At 42.2% G+C, this 15,773-nt stretch overlaps 1 protein-coding gene across 1 annotated transcript; it reads right to left on the bottom strand.

Annotated features, from left to right (window-relative positions):
• Positions 1 to 13,773: 13,773 nt before the first annotated feature.
• Positions 13,774 to 15,529, bottom strand: LOC127338472 (cysteine protease 1-like). Its single transcript, XM_051364570.2, has 2 exons — positions 14,132 to 15,529; positions 13,774 to 13,994 (listed from the first exon to the last, which is right to left on the bottom strand). The coding sequence occupies exons 1-2, from the start codon at positions 15,455 to 15,457 to the stop codon at positions 13,893 to 13,895; spliced, it is 1,428 nt and encodes a 475-aa protein (XP_051220530.1). The 5' UTR covers positions 15,458 to 15,529; the 3' UTR covers positions 13,774 to 13,892.
• Positions 15,530 to 15,773: the final 244 nt, after the last annotated feature.

Below are 15,773 nucleotides of genomic sequence, written 5' to 3'. Positions count from 1 at the left end.
AGGAGAAGAAAAGAACTTGCTACATATGCCGTGAGAAGGGCCACATCTCCTCTTTTTGCACTATTGGTACCTCATCCAACTCTATCTCCATTGATGATGTTTATTCTCTTTGTAAGGATGAGGGTGGCAATGTGTTTGCCAAATATGTTGGTGCTCAAAGTGGTGTCAAGAAAAGAACCATTTGGGTTGCCAAGCCTATTGTGACTAACCTCTTAGGACCCAACTTATTTGGGGACCAACAATCCAAAACTTGATCAATAGGTGCTTGTTGGAGGGCATTGGAGACTTGGCTACATCATGAAGAATTAAGGGATCTTCATCATTTATATTATCTCAAGCCAAGTCTTGGTTATCTTGCTTCTATCATATATCCAATGTTCCTCCTTGCGGTAACATGTGCTCAACTCATTTATATTGTAAGTTACTCGCCCCTTTGCATGTGTTAGTTTTTGTTCCTAACATGTGTTTGTATATGTTGTGATTCCTATTTGCTTTTCTTGAGAAATCAAGTCTATGCATGTTGGGTTGCACACCATGTATTTGTGTTTGTGTATGAGCCACTTTGCATCTTGTTGTATCTTATATGGCTCTTATAAGCGATTAATGGACTATCCCATTTTGGGGGAGTGATATTTCTTTGGGAATTTCATGATCCTAACAATGTGTGTACATGAGGAATATCACTTAGAATTGATATTGCAAGATTATCTAGTCTCTATGTGGTATGTCATCTTCATGAGAAATTCAAATTCTAATGTCCATTAATATCTCTACTTGGATCTTATTTGCCTCTTGTGAAAATAAATTCCTTATCACATTATGGGGGAGTAATAAGCTTTGTGCATATTACAAGCCTAGAAAATGTGAACATTTGAGGTTGTGTCACATAGAATTGATACCATAAATTATCTCTCTCCTATGTGGCATGTTTGCTCAAACAAGCTCCAATTTGCTTAAATGGCTTCATTGCCAATATCTTTGTGGATCTTATTTGTGGAAGTTTTTCTTGGCATGGTTTTTCACAACGTGTCCCTCAATACATTTTTGGAAAACCATGTGCTTCAAGTCATACTATTAATTGCTTTGCATGTTGGTATGAATACTATTAATTGCTTTGCATGTTGGTATGAATACTATTAATTGCCTTGCATGTTGGTATGACTAAATGAAGCTATCAAGAAACTATCTTTGCATGATGGTTAACTCTTATCTTTTACCATATGCTTTGTTCGTTGTAAATATGATCTTACTTATACTTACAAACTACCACCGGAAAATATTACCTAATACCTCTTGTCCTGGGACAATTGGTAATCAATTATGAGGTAGATATTATTGATCATATCTACATTGGCACTTGTATTTATATTGCCTTATTTATTGCCATGAATTTGTTGTGCTTTGACTCCCATGTGTCTTCCTTGCATCTTATGGATTTAATTTGTCTTTTCAAACTTTCTTAGCATTTTTAGTAGATATAGGTAGCGTGATGATCCTAGTTTTGTGCATTTTGTATTCATATGCAAAATCCTAGATAATGCACTAATCTTGGGGGAGCTCTCCTATATTTGTTAGAAGGCTTAACATCTCTTGATCATTGTCAACAATTTGGTTTTGGGAGACATAAATTTTCTTTTTGGTACTTTGTGCCATCATAAAAAGTTTCGAGGGTTTGGTTTATTTGTTGGAACCTTGCTCTCTTGGGAGTTGGTTATCTCATTCCTTTGTGTTTAGGTTTAATTAGCTTCTTATAATGAGATAAGTCTTTGGAGTCAATTTTGTGTTGATTTGATTCTTTGATATAATTTGGACAACCATTGTCTCTTGGTCTATTTGGTGTTTTGTCCAAATTGTATCCTCCTTTGGTTCTTGAAAGTATTGTGCATGCATATTTAATATATGTATATCTTATGGCATGTGTCACTTTCTTTGATCCAATATATAGGGTAAACTCCATCAAATCCTAATTTGGCTAAGATGTGCATGAAATTCAATTTCATATCTATATGCACATAGAATTGTGGAGTTTGTCCTATATGTTGTAGTGTGTCTAACTACTTTGGACCCAATTAGTTTGGGGACCATTTTGTACTTACCTTTGTGTTAGGTACAATGGATATGCATTGAATGCTTGTCTCACTCTTGGAAAGAAGTGGTGACTCAATGGTAACGTGAGGCAAGCTAGGATGATCAACGAACACATATCTACTACATCCACACCAATGCTATCTTGGTAACAAGTATCTTCTCATGCATACTTTTCTTGTATCCAACCTTATGGTTGCATCTTGGCATGAATCTCTTGATTTGCAAATGTTGTGCTTCTTGCAAAAGTCTTAATGAAACCTCTTTATTGTGAATGTGAGTAATTTGAGATGAGTGCATTTGTTGGGAAGTATTTTAAATCATGCTCATGATTCATCCATCCCAACTATGCCTATCTGGCAATTTTGTTGCATATCAATTCCTCAAGGCTCTCACATGTGCAATATAGATGAAAGTGCAAATTTAGTTACTTCTTTTGGTATCCCCGTTTGTGATACTTGTTGCCTTTCTCAAATGCATCCCAACTATCTTCTATCCCTTGTTGATATTTGTGATGTATTTTAGTTGTTTGTGGTTGAAGTTCATGAATGTACAATAAGATAAAATTGAGCCTTTGGCCATGCTATTAAGCAAAAATTCTTATTGGTATATTGCATGACTTCGTCTTGGATATCATACTATTTTTCTTGCGTATCTATTTTATGTGTGCATGTTTCTTTGTGGATAAATATCTTTGTGATATTGCCCACTTAGAGAAACTTATACACCTAAGAGATGATACATCTCCTTTTGGTATCTTATTTATTTACTGCGTGTTGATTGGTCATGCTAAGCAATATAATTCATTGAAGACTATGATGATGCTTTTTGCTCATCCTTGTAATAGTCTTATAATATGCTTAATCATGCCTTTCACATATCCTCTTGGTTGAGCCTTTTTATTATGGTGCCTCTTACTTGTTGCTCAACTATTTGTTTGTTGCAAGTGTTAAGCTTATTTCTCTATCTATGATCTATTCCAAATGTTTGTGTTTTAAATGGTAATGAAGGAGTGAGGATTCCATGTTATGCATATTGTATTCAAATACAACATTTTAATTTATGCATGTACCTTGGGGAGCTTCCTCATTTAATTTAGAGCACTATCTTTTGGTGATCATTAGAGTTTGATTCACTTGGTATATTTTGTTTTTGAATGATATTATGGGAGTGATGATTCCATGTTTGTGCACTTTATACTCCAATGCAAATTGTCTAGTTTTGTGCACAAACCTTGGGGAGCTTCCTCATATTATTTAGAGCAATCTTCTTGATCTTATCATAATATCTATCTTTCTTTTGGTATCTTCTTTGTGGTTCATTTGGTTGCTTGCTTCATTTGTTGAAGCTTCTTGACTTTGTTATCTTTTTGCAATCTTTGATCCTATCTATGGTGTGATTCCTTCCGAATATTCGTAATTGGATATGTGCATTTGATTCCACTCAAATTATGAGAAATGCACACGCTATGGAGGAACTCTCACTATATTGGCCTTCTAAATTTTTCACCCATTTCGGCAATTGGTGCCAATGGGGGAGAAGTTTGGAGGGTTTAAGGGAATTTGGTTATGTCTTTGCTTTGTGCTTAAGCATGTGCCTTTATTGCATTGCATCTTGTTGCTTTTCATAGTTGAATATTTAGAGGAAACTCCACTAGGCTTTGAATGCCAATATATGCTATGAAAGTCAAGATCATTCACACATGCATATATTATGGGGGAGTTTTCTCTATAGATTCAACTTATTTGTTACTTAAATTCCTTATATAAACCCTCTCAAAGAGATTGTCATCAATTACCAAAATGGGGGAGATTGAAAGTGCATGGAGCCCCCATGTGTGGTTTTGGTAATTAATGACAATCCCTATGGACTAATGTTTGCATTGAGTTATATTTGTAGGAGTTGTCCATAGGCAATTCTTGAACCATATGTTGGCTTCAAGGTTGAAATAAGAAAAAATTGATGAAGGATATCAAGTGTCAAGTATGTCATGAAGATGAAGATGAAGTGAGCCCTCAAGTTACTTCAAGACATCAACATGATGAAGAATGAAGAAATGATGTGCAAGTTCAAGATGAGCCATCTCGAAGAGATCCTTTGCTTGAGTCTTGCCATCCATATGGTGATCATGGATATGTGAAGATGCGCCGAAGAAGAAGCTCTCCCATGGTGGATTATGGGGGAGCAATCCACATGGTGGTCATGTTTATGTGAAGATGCGCCGAAGAAGAAGCTCTCCCATGGTGGTTTATGGGGGAGCAATCTACAAGACTTCGTCAAGCAAGCACAAGCAAGAAAGGCGTTCCATCTTGTTGAGGTCAAGATCGTCGTCATCAAGCTCAAGTGGAATGCGCAAGTATAAGGTTTGCTCTTGATAGGGTTTCTTTCTCACCGGTCTCATAGTGTAGTTGGAGACCGGTTTATAGTTTAGTTGCCGTACTATCAAGAGGGCTCTCGAGTGAGTAACTCGATCGTATCGTTCGGAGAGAGCTCAAACCTTTGCATCCTTGCATCATCTTTCTTGGTTGTTATTTGGACCTTATCCATGTGATGTTTTAGAGCTTGTGCTTATTCTCATGACAAGCTCTAGTTCATCGAAAACGGATTTTGCATAGATCACTTGTTGCGTTTTCGAGTTTGGTTCATCATCTTTCTTGGTTATTATTTGGATCTTATCCATGTGATGATTTAGAGCTTGTGCTTATTCTCATGACAAGCTCTAGTTCATCAAGAATGGTTTTTGCACGGGCAACTTGTTGCATTTTCAAGATTGGAGGTTTTACCGGTATGTCTTTTTTAGATAGGTCAAACCTTTCATCATTTGTTTCTATCCTCCCTTGTTGGACTATTATGGTTTCCTGCATGATCTTGTAGAGCTTGTTCCTAGCTTTAAAACAAGCCCAAGATCATCAAAATCGGAGTCCGGATGCTAAAGTTATGCCCGTTTCAGTTTGATGTTTCTGCCAGTTTTCAGGGGGGCGGATATTCCGGCCCAAGTTTGGGGCGGATAATCCGGCCCCCCCGGAAAAATCCTGTTTTTGGACAAATCCGGGCAAATATCCGGCCAAATATCCGGCCCCCATCCTGGGGCACGTTTTTTCTAGTCCTTAGCCGTTTTTCGGGGCCCGGATATTTTGCAAATATCCGGCCTGGAAAATCCGGCCTGAGCTGACCCAAACGGTCATATTTCGATGGGAGGGGGTATTTAAGCCCCCCTTCTTCCTCCTTGGGCAGCTAACTCTTCCCCCAAGTGCTCTCCACCATTGTTGACCTTGAGAGCTTCTCTTTCCCTCTACTCCACCTATGCTTCTTGAATCTATTTGAGGGAAAAGGAAGAGGAGATCTAGATCTACATTCCTACCAATCAAATCCCTCTCTTTGTGAGGGGAATCCACTAGATCTAGATCTTGGAGAAATTTGGTGTTCCTCCTCTTATTTGTTCTTCCTCTCTTATTCCCCCAATAGCTTTTGTAGCTTTGTTGGAATTTGAGAGAGAAGGACTTGAGCATCTTTGTGGTGTTCTTGCCATTGCATTTGGTGCATCGGTTTGAGTTCTCCACGGTGATTCGTGGAGGTGAAAGCAAGAAGGTTGTTACTCTTGGGTTCTTGGAATCCTAGACGGATTCTAGGCCTTTGTGGCATCTTAGTGGTGTTTGATGTCTACTTCCCCCTCCTTTTCCTGTAGACAGTGTTGGGCCTCCAAGAGCAGAGGTTTGTAGAACAGCAGCAAGTTTTCCCTTAAGTGGATCACCCAAGGTTTATCGAACTCAGGGAGGAAGAGGTCAAAGATATCCCTCTCATGCAACCCTGCAACCACAAAGCAAGAAGTCTCTTGTGTCCCCAACACACCTAATAGGTGCACTAGTTCGGCGAAGAGATAGTGAAATACAGGTGGTATGAATAAGTAGCAACGGTGCCAGAAAATAGCTTGCTGGCGTGTAGTTGATGGTGGTAGTATTGCAGCAGTAGTAACACAGTAAAATAGTAAACAAGCAGCGATAGCAGTATTTAGGAACAAGGCCTAGGGATCATACTTTCACTAGTGGACACTCTCAACATTGATCGCATAATAAATAACTCTTTCTCATATGTGCTACATACACTCTTTTGTTGGATGATGAACACATTGCGTAGGATTACACGAACCCTCAATGCCGGAGTTAACAAGCTCCACAATAATGTTCATATTTAAATAACCTTAGAGCATAATAGATCATTGCAAAGTAAACCAAGAACTAACATAGTGCACACACTGCCCACATTACACTATGAAGGAGGAATAGATCACATCAATACTATCATAATGATAATTAACTCCACAATCTACAAGAGATCATGATCATAGCCTACGACAAGAACCACATGGTGCACACACTAGTCACCTTTACACCATGCAGGAGGAATAGATTACTTTAATAATATCACATGAGTAGCACACAACTAGTAGCGATACAAAGCTCATCATATGGATCTCAATCATGTAAAGCAGCTCATGAGATCATTGTATTGAAGTACATAGGAGAGAGATGAACCACATAGCTACCGGTACAGCCCCGAGCCTCGATGGAGAACTACTCCCTCCTCATGGGAGCAGCAGCGGTGATGAAGATGGCGGTGGAGATGGCAGCGGTGTCGATGGAGAAGCCTTCCGGGGGCACTTCCCCGCTCCGGCAGGGTGCCAGAACAGAGACTCCTGTCCCCCAGATCTTGGCCTCGCGATGGCGGCGGCTCTGAAAGGTTTCTGTGGTTTTCGTCGAACGTATCAGGGTTTTCGCGACGGAGGCTTTAAATAGGTGAAGAGGCGGCGCCAGAGGGTCGAAGGGGTGCCCACACCATAGGGTGGCGCGGGCCCCCCTGGCCGCGCCGGCCTAGGGTTTGGGTGGCCTGTGCCCCCTCCCTGGTGGCTCTCGGGTGTTCTGGATGCTTCCGGTGAAAATAGGAACCTGGGCGTTGATTTCGTCCGATTCGAGAATATTTCGTTACTAGGATTTCTGAAACCAAAACAAAGCAGTAAAACAAAGAACTGCACTTCGGCATCTTGTTAATAGGTTAGTTCCAGAAAATGCACGAATATGACATAAAGTGTGCATAAAACATGTAGATAACATCAATAATGTGGCATGGAACACAAGAAATTATCGATACGTCGGAGACGTATCAGCATCCCCAAGCTTAGTTACGCTGTCGTCCGAGCAGGTAAAACGATAACAAAGATAATTTCTGAAGTGACATGCCATCATAACTTTGATCATACTATTTGTAAAGCATATGTAGTGAATGCAGCGATCAAAACAATGTATATGACATGAGTAAACAACTGAATCATAAAGCAAAGACTTTTCATGAATAGCACTTCAAGACAAGCATCAATAAGTCTTGTATAAGAGTTAACTCATAAAGCAATAATTCATAGTAAAGGCATTGAAGCAACACAAAGGAAGATTAAGTTTCAGCGGTTGCTTTCAACTTGTAACATGTATATCTCATGGATATTTGTCAATGCAGAGTAATATAACAAGTGCAATAAGCAAGTATGTAAGAATCAATGCACAGTTCACACAAATGTTTGCTTCTTGAGGTAGAGAGATAGGTGAACTGACTCAACATTGAAAGTAAAAGAATGGTCCTCCATAGAGGAAAAGCATCGATTGCTATATTTGTGCTAGAGCTTTGATTTTGAAAACATGAAACAATTTTGTCAACGGTAGTAATAAAGCATATGTATCATGTAAATTATATCTTATAAGTTGCAAGCCTCATGCATAGTGTACTAATAGTGCCCGCACCTTGTCCTAATTAGCTTGGACTACCGGATCATCACAATGCACATGTTTTAACCAAGTGTCACAAAGGGGTACCTCTATGCCGCCTGTACAAAGGTCTAAGGAGAAAGCTCGCATTGGATTTCTCGCTATTGATTATTCTCAACTTAGACATCCATACCGGGACAACATAGACAACAGATAATGGACTCCTCTTTTATGCATAAGCATGTAACAACAATTAGTAATTTTCTCATATGAGATTGAGGATATATGTCCAAAACTGAAACTTCCACCATGGATCATGGCTTTAGTTAGCGGCCCAATGTTCTTCTCTAACAATATGCATGCTTAACCATAAGGTGGTAGATCTCTCTTACTTCAGACAAGACGAACATGCATAGCAACTCACATGATATTCAACAAAGAATAGTTGATGGCGTCCCCAGAAACATGGTTATCGCACAACAGGCAACTTAATAAGAGATAAAGTGCATAAGTACATATTCAATACCACAATAGTTTTTAAGCTATTTGTCCCATGAGCTATATATTGCAAAGGTGAATGATGGAATTTTAAAGGTAGCACTCAAGCAATTTACTTTGGAATGGCGGAAAATACCATGTAGTAGGTAGGTATGGTGGACACAAATGGCATAGTGGTTGGCTCAAGTATTTTGGATGCATGAGAAGTATTCCCTCTCGATACAAGGTTTAGGCTAGCAAGGCTTATTTGAAACAAACACAAGGATGAACCGGTGCAGCAAAACTCACATAAAAGACATATTGAAAACATTATAAGACTCTACACCGTCTTTCTTGTTGTTCAAACTCAATACTAGAAATTATCTAGACCTTAGAGAAACCAAATATGCAAACCAAATTTTAGCATGCTCTATGTATTTCTTCATTAATGGGTGCAAAGCATATGATGCAAGAGCTTAAACATGAGCACAACAATTGCCAAGTATCACATTACCCAAGACATTAATAGCAAATTACTACATGTATCATTTTCCAATTCCAACCATATAACAATTTAACGAAGAAGAAACTTCGCCATGAATACCATGAGTAGAAACTAAGGACATACTTGTCCATATGCTACAGCGGAGCGTGTCTCTCTCCCATAAAGTGAATGCTAGGATCCATTTTATTCAAACAAAACAAAAAACAAAAACAAACCGACGCTCCAAGTAAAGCACATAAGATGTGACCGAATAAAAATATAGTTTCAAGAGAAGGAACCTGATAATGTTGTCGATGAAGAAGGGGATGCCTTGGGCATCCCCAAGCTTAGACGCTTGAGTCTTCTTGATATATGCAGGGGTGAACCACCGGGGCATCCCCAAGCTTAGAGCTTTCACTCTTCTTGATCATAGTATATCATCCTCCTCTCTTGACCCTTGAAAACTTCCTTCACACCAAACTTCTCATAAACTTCATTAGAGGGGTTAGTACATAATCAAAAATTCACATGTTCAGAGGTGACACAATCATTCTTAACACTTCTGGACATTGCTCAAAGCTACTGGAAGGTAATGGAACAAAGAAATCCACCCAACACAGCGAAAGAAGCAATGCGAAATAAAAGGCAGAATCTGTCAAAACAGAACAGTCCGTAAAGACGAATTTTTAATAAATACTTCCGTTGCTCAGATCAGAAAACTCAAAACTAATGAAAGTTGCGTACATATCTGAGGAACATGCACGTAAATTGGCATATTTTTCTGATTTTTCTACAGAGAAAACAGCCCAGATTCGTGACAGATAGAAATCTGTTTCTGCGCAGAAATCCAAATCTAGTATCAACCTTCGATTAGAGGCTTCACTTGGCACAACAAAACACAAAACTAAGATAAGGAGAGGTTGCTACAGTAGTAAACAACTTCCAAGACACAAATATAAAACAAAGTACTGTAGCAAAATAACACATGGGTTATCTCCCAAGAAGTTCTTTTCTTTATAGCCATTAAGATGGGCTCAGCAGTTTTGATGATGCACTCGCAAGAAATAGTATTTAGAGCAAAAGAGAGCATCAAGAGGCAAATTCAAAACACATTTAAGTCTAACATGCTTCCTATGCATAGGAATCTTGTAAATAAACAAGTTCATGAAGAGCAAAGTAACAAGCATTGGAAGATAAAACAAGCATAGCTTCAAAAATTTCAGCACATAGAGAGGTATTTTAGTAACATGAAAATTTCTACAACCATATTTTCCTCTCTCATAATAACTTTCAGTAGCAACATGAGCAAACTCAACAATATAACTATCAAATGAAACATTCTTATCATGAGTCTTATGCATAAAATTATTACTCTCCACATAAGCATAATCAATTTTATTAGTAGTAGTGGGAGCAAATTCAACAAAGTAGCTATCATTATTATTCTCATCAAGTGTAGGAGGCATAGTATAATCACAACAAAATTTACTCTCCATAGTAGGTGGCACTAAAAGACCAATATCATTATAATCATCATAAATAGGAGGCAAAGTATCATCAAAGAAAATTTTCTCCTCAATGCTTGGGGGACTAAAAAGATCATGAAAACCAGCTTCCCCAAGCTTAGAACTTTCTATATTATTATCAACAATGGTGTTCAAAGCGTTCATACTAATATTACTACCAGCATGCAAATAAGATTCCATAGGTTTTTTAATTTTCGCATCAAACAATCCATGTTTTAAATCAGGAAATAGCATAAGAAGCTCATTCTTGTCCATTATGCCAAACTAGTGTAAACAAGAAACAAAAAGATGCAATTGCAGGATCTAAAGGAAATAGCTTCGAGTACTTACGACGCCGGAAAATAGCTTGGTAGCCGAGGTCCGGAGTGTGAGTACCTTTTACCTTTCCTCCCCGGCAACGGCGCCAGAAAATAGCTTGATGTCTACTTCCCCCTCCTTTTCCTGTAGACAGTGTTGGGCCTCCAAGAGCAGAGGTTTGTAGAACAGCAGCAAGTTTTCCCTTAAGTGGATCACCCAAGGTTTATCGAACTCAGAGAGGAAGAGGTCAAAGATATCCCTCTCATGCAACCCTGCAACCACAAAGCAAGAAGTCTCTTGTGTCCCCAACACACCTAATAGGTGCACTAGTTCGGCGAAGAGATAGTGAAATACAGGTGGTATGAATAAGTAGCAACGGTGCCAGAAAATAGCTTGCTGGCGTGTAGTTGATGGTGGTAGTATTGCAGCAGTAGTAACACAAGAAAACAAGAAACAAGCGATAGCAGTATTTAGGAACAAGGCCTAGGGATCATACTTTCACTAGTGGACACTCTCAACATTGATCGCATAATAAATAACTCTTTCTCATATGTGCTACATACACTCTTTTGTTGGATGATGAACACATTGCGTAGGATTACACGAACCCTCAATACCGGAGATAACAAGCTCCACAATAATGTTCATATTTAAATAACCTTAGAGCATAATAGATCATTGCAAAATAAACCAAGAACTAACATAGTGCACACACTGCCCACATTACACTATGAAGGAGGAATAGATCACATCAATACTATCATAATGATAATTAACTCCACAATCTACAAGAGATCATGATCATAGCCTACGACAAGAACCACATGGTGCACACACTAGTCACCTTTACACCATGCAGGAGGAATAGATTACTTTAATAACATCACATGAGTAGCACACAACTAGTAGCGATACAAAGCTCATCATATGGATCTCAATCATGTAAAGCAGCTCATGAGATCATTGTATTGAAGTACATAGGAGAGAGATGAACCACATAGCTACCGGTACAGCCCCGAGCCTCGATGGAGAACTACTCCCTCCTCATGGGAGCAGCAGCGGTGATGAAGATGGCGGTGGAGATGGCAGCGGTGTCGATGGAGAAGCCTTCCGGGGGCACTTCCCCGCTCCAGCAGGGTGCCGGAACAGAGACTCCTGTCCCCCAGATCTTGGCCTCGCGATGGCGGCGGCTCTGGAAGGTTTCTGTGGTTTTCGTCGAACGTATCAGGGTTTTCGCGACGGAGGCTTTAAATAGGCGAAGAGGCGGCGCCAGAGGGTCGAAGGGTGCCCACACCATAGGGTGGCGCGGCCCCTCGCCGCGCGCCGGCCTAGGGTTTGGGTGGCTTTGTGCCCCTCCCTGGTGGCTCTCGGGTGTTCTGGATGCTTCCGGTGAAAATAGGAACTGGGCGTTGATTTCGTCCGATTCCGAGAATATTTCGTTACTAGGATTTCTGAAACCAAAAACAGCAGAAAACAAAGAATCGGCACTTCGGCATCTTGTTAATAGGTTAGTTCCAGAAAATGCACGAATATGACATAAAGTGTGCATAAAACATGTAGATAACATCAATAATGTGGCATGGAACACAAGAAATTATCGATACGTCGGAGACGTATCAGTGTTCTTGGGGACTCCAATTAAGTTGTGGAGAATCTTCAAGGGCAAGGCCTTTGTGGCATCTTAGTGGTGTTCTTGGGGACTCCAATTAAGTTGTGGAGAATCTTCAAGGGCAAGGCCTTTGTGGCATCTTAGTGGTGTTCTTGGGGACTCCAATTAAGTTGTGGAGAATCTTCAAGGGCAAGGCCTTTGTGGCAATTTATTGGGAGCCTCCAATTAAGTTGTGGAGATAGCCCCAAGCTTTGTGCGGGTTCGGTGACCTTCCTAAGGTCCCATAGTGGATCGAGGACATCCCTTTTGGTGGGAATTCTCGAGGAGAATACGGTGGCCCTCGTGCATTTGGAGTGACTTGTCCTCCACACCGCTCCAACGGAGAGTAGCTCTCGCAAGAGTGTGAACTTCGGGCTACATCGTTGTCTCCGCGTCACTTCGGTTATTCCTATACCCGAGCTCTTTACTTATGCACTTTACTTTGTGATAGCCATCGTGCTTGAAGTTATATATATATCTTGCTATCACATAAGTTGCTTGTCTTGCTTAGCATAAGTTGTTAGTGCACATAGGTGAACCATTGCTTAGAATAAGTTGTTGGTGCACATAGGTGAACCATAGTTTATAAGCTTTGGGCTTGACAAAGTAAACGCTAGTTTTATTCCGCATTTGTTAAGCCCATCTCGTAAAAGTTTTAAATCGCCTATTCACCCCCCTCTAGGCGACATCCGTGTCCTTTCAGTAGTCTTTCGAGAGGATAAAAGTAGGCTGAATTCACACACCAGACGCACAACATTTACATATTTTTTTATTATTTAATCTATATTGTCATGGCATGTTTGCTAGTATATATACTGGTAGGAACCATGTCCAGTTACTAATCTTTGTGTATAATCTGTCTTTTGCCATGTCCAGTTACTAATCTTTGTGTATAATCTGTCTTTTGCCATATCGTAGTGGTTTATATTTGTCTCTATAAAAAATAATGTTGACTTTCAATACATGCTTGTTTTGTTGGAACGGAGGTGATATATTAGGCACCCTTTAACAAAATATAAATGCCCAAGAAATATTGAAATTTATCTGAGTGAATCCTCTATAAAAAAAATAGTACAGAAGTTTAAACATATCATGGGTTAGATTCTTAGATCATATTTTTGTTTTGTGTGTTTCAAAGGGCACACAAGTTCGATCAATCACATATTCTCCTTTGGATTCAATCAGCAACGAGGCAAGGACGATAGCAAGCAAATATCTTGCTGTCAGTTGGATATACTGCAAAACATCCCATCCCGTGCCCATGATACAGAACGTTTGACAAATAGCACTGGCCACGCAGTAATCTTTACAACCGTCTACATACTCTTGAGAGAGCACCAGCAGACTCTTTTTTAGAGAGCGCAAGCAGTATTCTTTACAGTTTACCAGACACTGAAATTTCAGTTTAACTAGTGAATAAATAAAACTGTACAAAAGAACGTTCCATATGTACATCCATACTAGTGACAAAGAATATGAACCGGAGGAAGTAGAAACAAAGAGAAAAAGAAAAAGAAAAAGATGTATATACAAGGAACACCTTGGGTACAAGGTCTCCTATAGTACTAGAAGGAATAACTAAGAAAAAAAAACGAGACGTAGTAGAGCCTAGACTATATATCCAACTAGGAGAACATCGAGTCGATCAGGTCTGTAAGCGGCGTCGCCATCCTTCGCTTGGCCGGAGTACGGATGAGTGCCTCCACGGTGTATGGGCTGTTCTTGCTCTGTCAACCAAAACAAAGAACATCGATAAGTACATACAGTATTATCAACAAATCTAATTCTGTTCACGCAAATTTGATCCAAGAAATCAGACTAAGAATATAATCGACGAGGCATAGCTTGGTTAAGTTGATAGTACCTTGGAGCAAGTGCGATTCTCTTGGTTGCAGACGGGGTGGTCCGATGGGCAGCAGGTTGCGCCGTCCTTGCAGCAGGTGGCGGCCTTGGCAGGGCAGCACCCCCACACGAAGCACGTCTTCCTGACGCCGTAGGTGCAGCAGCAGGTGCTCCCCGCCGGGCACTTGTTGTGGCGGTCGCAGGCCACCGGCTTCGTCGGCTCCGGCGGGTTCGGCTTGGGTGTCGGGTTGGGCCCGGTCTTGACGGGGTAGGAGGCCATCATGGCGATGCCGCACTTGCCGGTGCGAGCGGTGACGTTGCGCTCCATGCGGATGTAGCCGCCCTCGCCCCAGTTGGGCCCCCACGAGTTGCGCACGGTCCAGTAATCCTTGCCGTCGTCCGTCGTGCCGTACCCTACCGCCACCACGCCGTGGTCGAGCTCCGTGCCGCACCTGCCGGAGAACACCCCGGACTCGTACAGCTGGAACTCGGGCCCGCCGGCCTCGATGCCCACGCTCACGGGCTGGTGCGCCACCGCCTTCTTCAGCGACAGCTCGTCGTTCTCGGGCACGCTCTCGAAGCCGTCGATGGACACCACCGTGCGGATCATCTTGGCGTGGTCGCACCTGCCGTCCTTGGCCGTGTACGGGTAGTCCTCCTCCGTGTCGATGCCGCCATTCCGGGCGATGAAGTCGAAGGCGTCCTCCATCATCCCGCCGTTGCACCCGCTGTTCTGCCCGTTCTTGGCGCACTCCACCAGCTCCTGCTCCGACAGCGTCACCAGGTCGCCCGTGACGATCTTGTTGATGCCCTCCACGGCGCCGACCGCCGAGAACGCCCAGCAGCTGCCGCACTGGCCCTGGTTCTTGACGGGCGCGACGGCGCCCTTCTCCCTCCAGTCAACGTGCTCCGGCAGCGCCTCGACGCCGTCGTGGATGTACCTCTCTCCGACGGTGTGGAGCCCGTGGCTCCTCGGGACGGCGCCGCCGAGGTAGGCGGCGCGGAACTCGGCATTGGTAAGGTCGGCGAAGCGGTTCATCCCGAGGCGGAACCCGTGCGCTTCCGCGTTGGCGTTGTGGGCGTCGACGATCTTTAGGTTGCCCCAGAACGCGCGGAACCGGCGCTCGAACTCGCCGAGCGCGTTGTAGGAGCGGCGGTGCCGCGCCAGCCAGTGGTCGTACATCGCGCGAACCTCGGCCTCCGTCCGCTGCAGCCCGCGGACGCCGTGCGCCGAGTTGTAGGAGATGATGGACATGTCGGGCGCCGCGGCGGCTGCTGCTGACGCGAAGAGGACGAAGGCCACGAGGACCATGGCCACCGAGACCGCGGCCTTGCCGCCGACCCCCATGGTCGCGCTTGCCTCAGATCGTGTCGAGAGTCGATTGATCGAAAGCTATGGGTTCACGGCGAGTCGTGGTTTGGTTCGTGTTGTTGTGTCTTGGGGAGGTTGGTGCGTGCCCCCGGCGATCTATATAGTAGGATTGGAGCCTGGAGTTGCGATGGGATTCTAGTTCTAGACGGTGGAGTAGTATGCAAGTATATACTGTCCGGATCGGCACGTACATGAACTGGTTTCTGTAAACTTTGGATGTACCGGATGACTGGCGTTTCAAACACCCCTGTTCAATTCGATTTCAATTCAAATCCTAAGCTGTTCGACTCAC

The sequence above is a fragment of the Lolium perenne genome, chromosome 3, assembly GCF_019359855.2.
Source record: "Lolium perenne isolate Kyuss_39 chromosome 3, Kyuss_2.0, whole genome shotgun sequence".
Taxonomy (NCBI): Eukaryota; Viridiplantae; Streptophyta; class Magnoliopsida; order Poales; family Poaceae; genus Lolium; species Lolium perenne.
The sequence above is the reverse complement of the archived record's forward strand: the minus strand, read 5'-3'. Positions and strand labels throughout refer to the sequence as shown.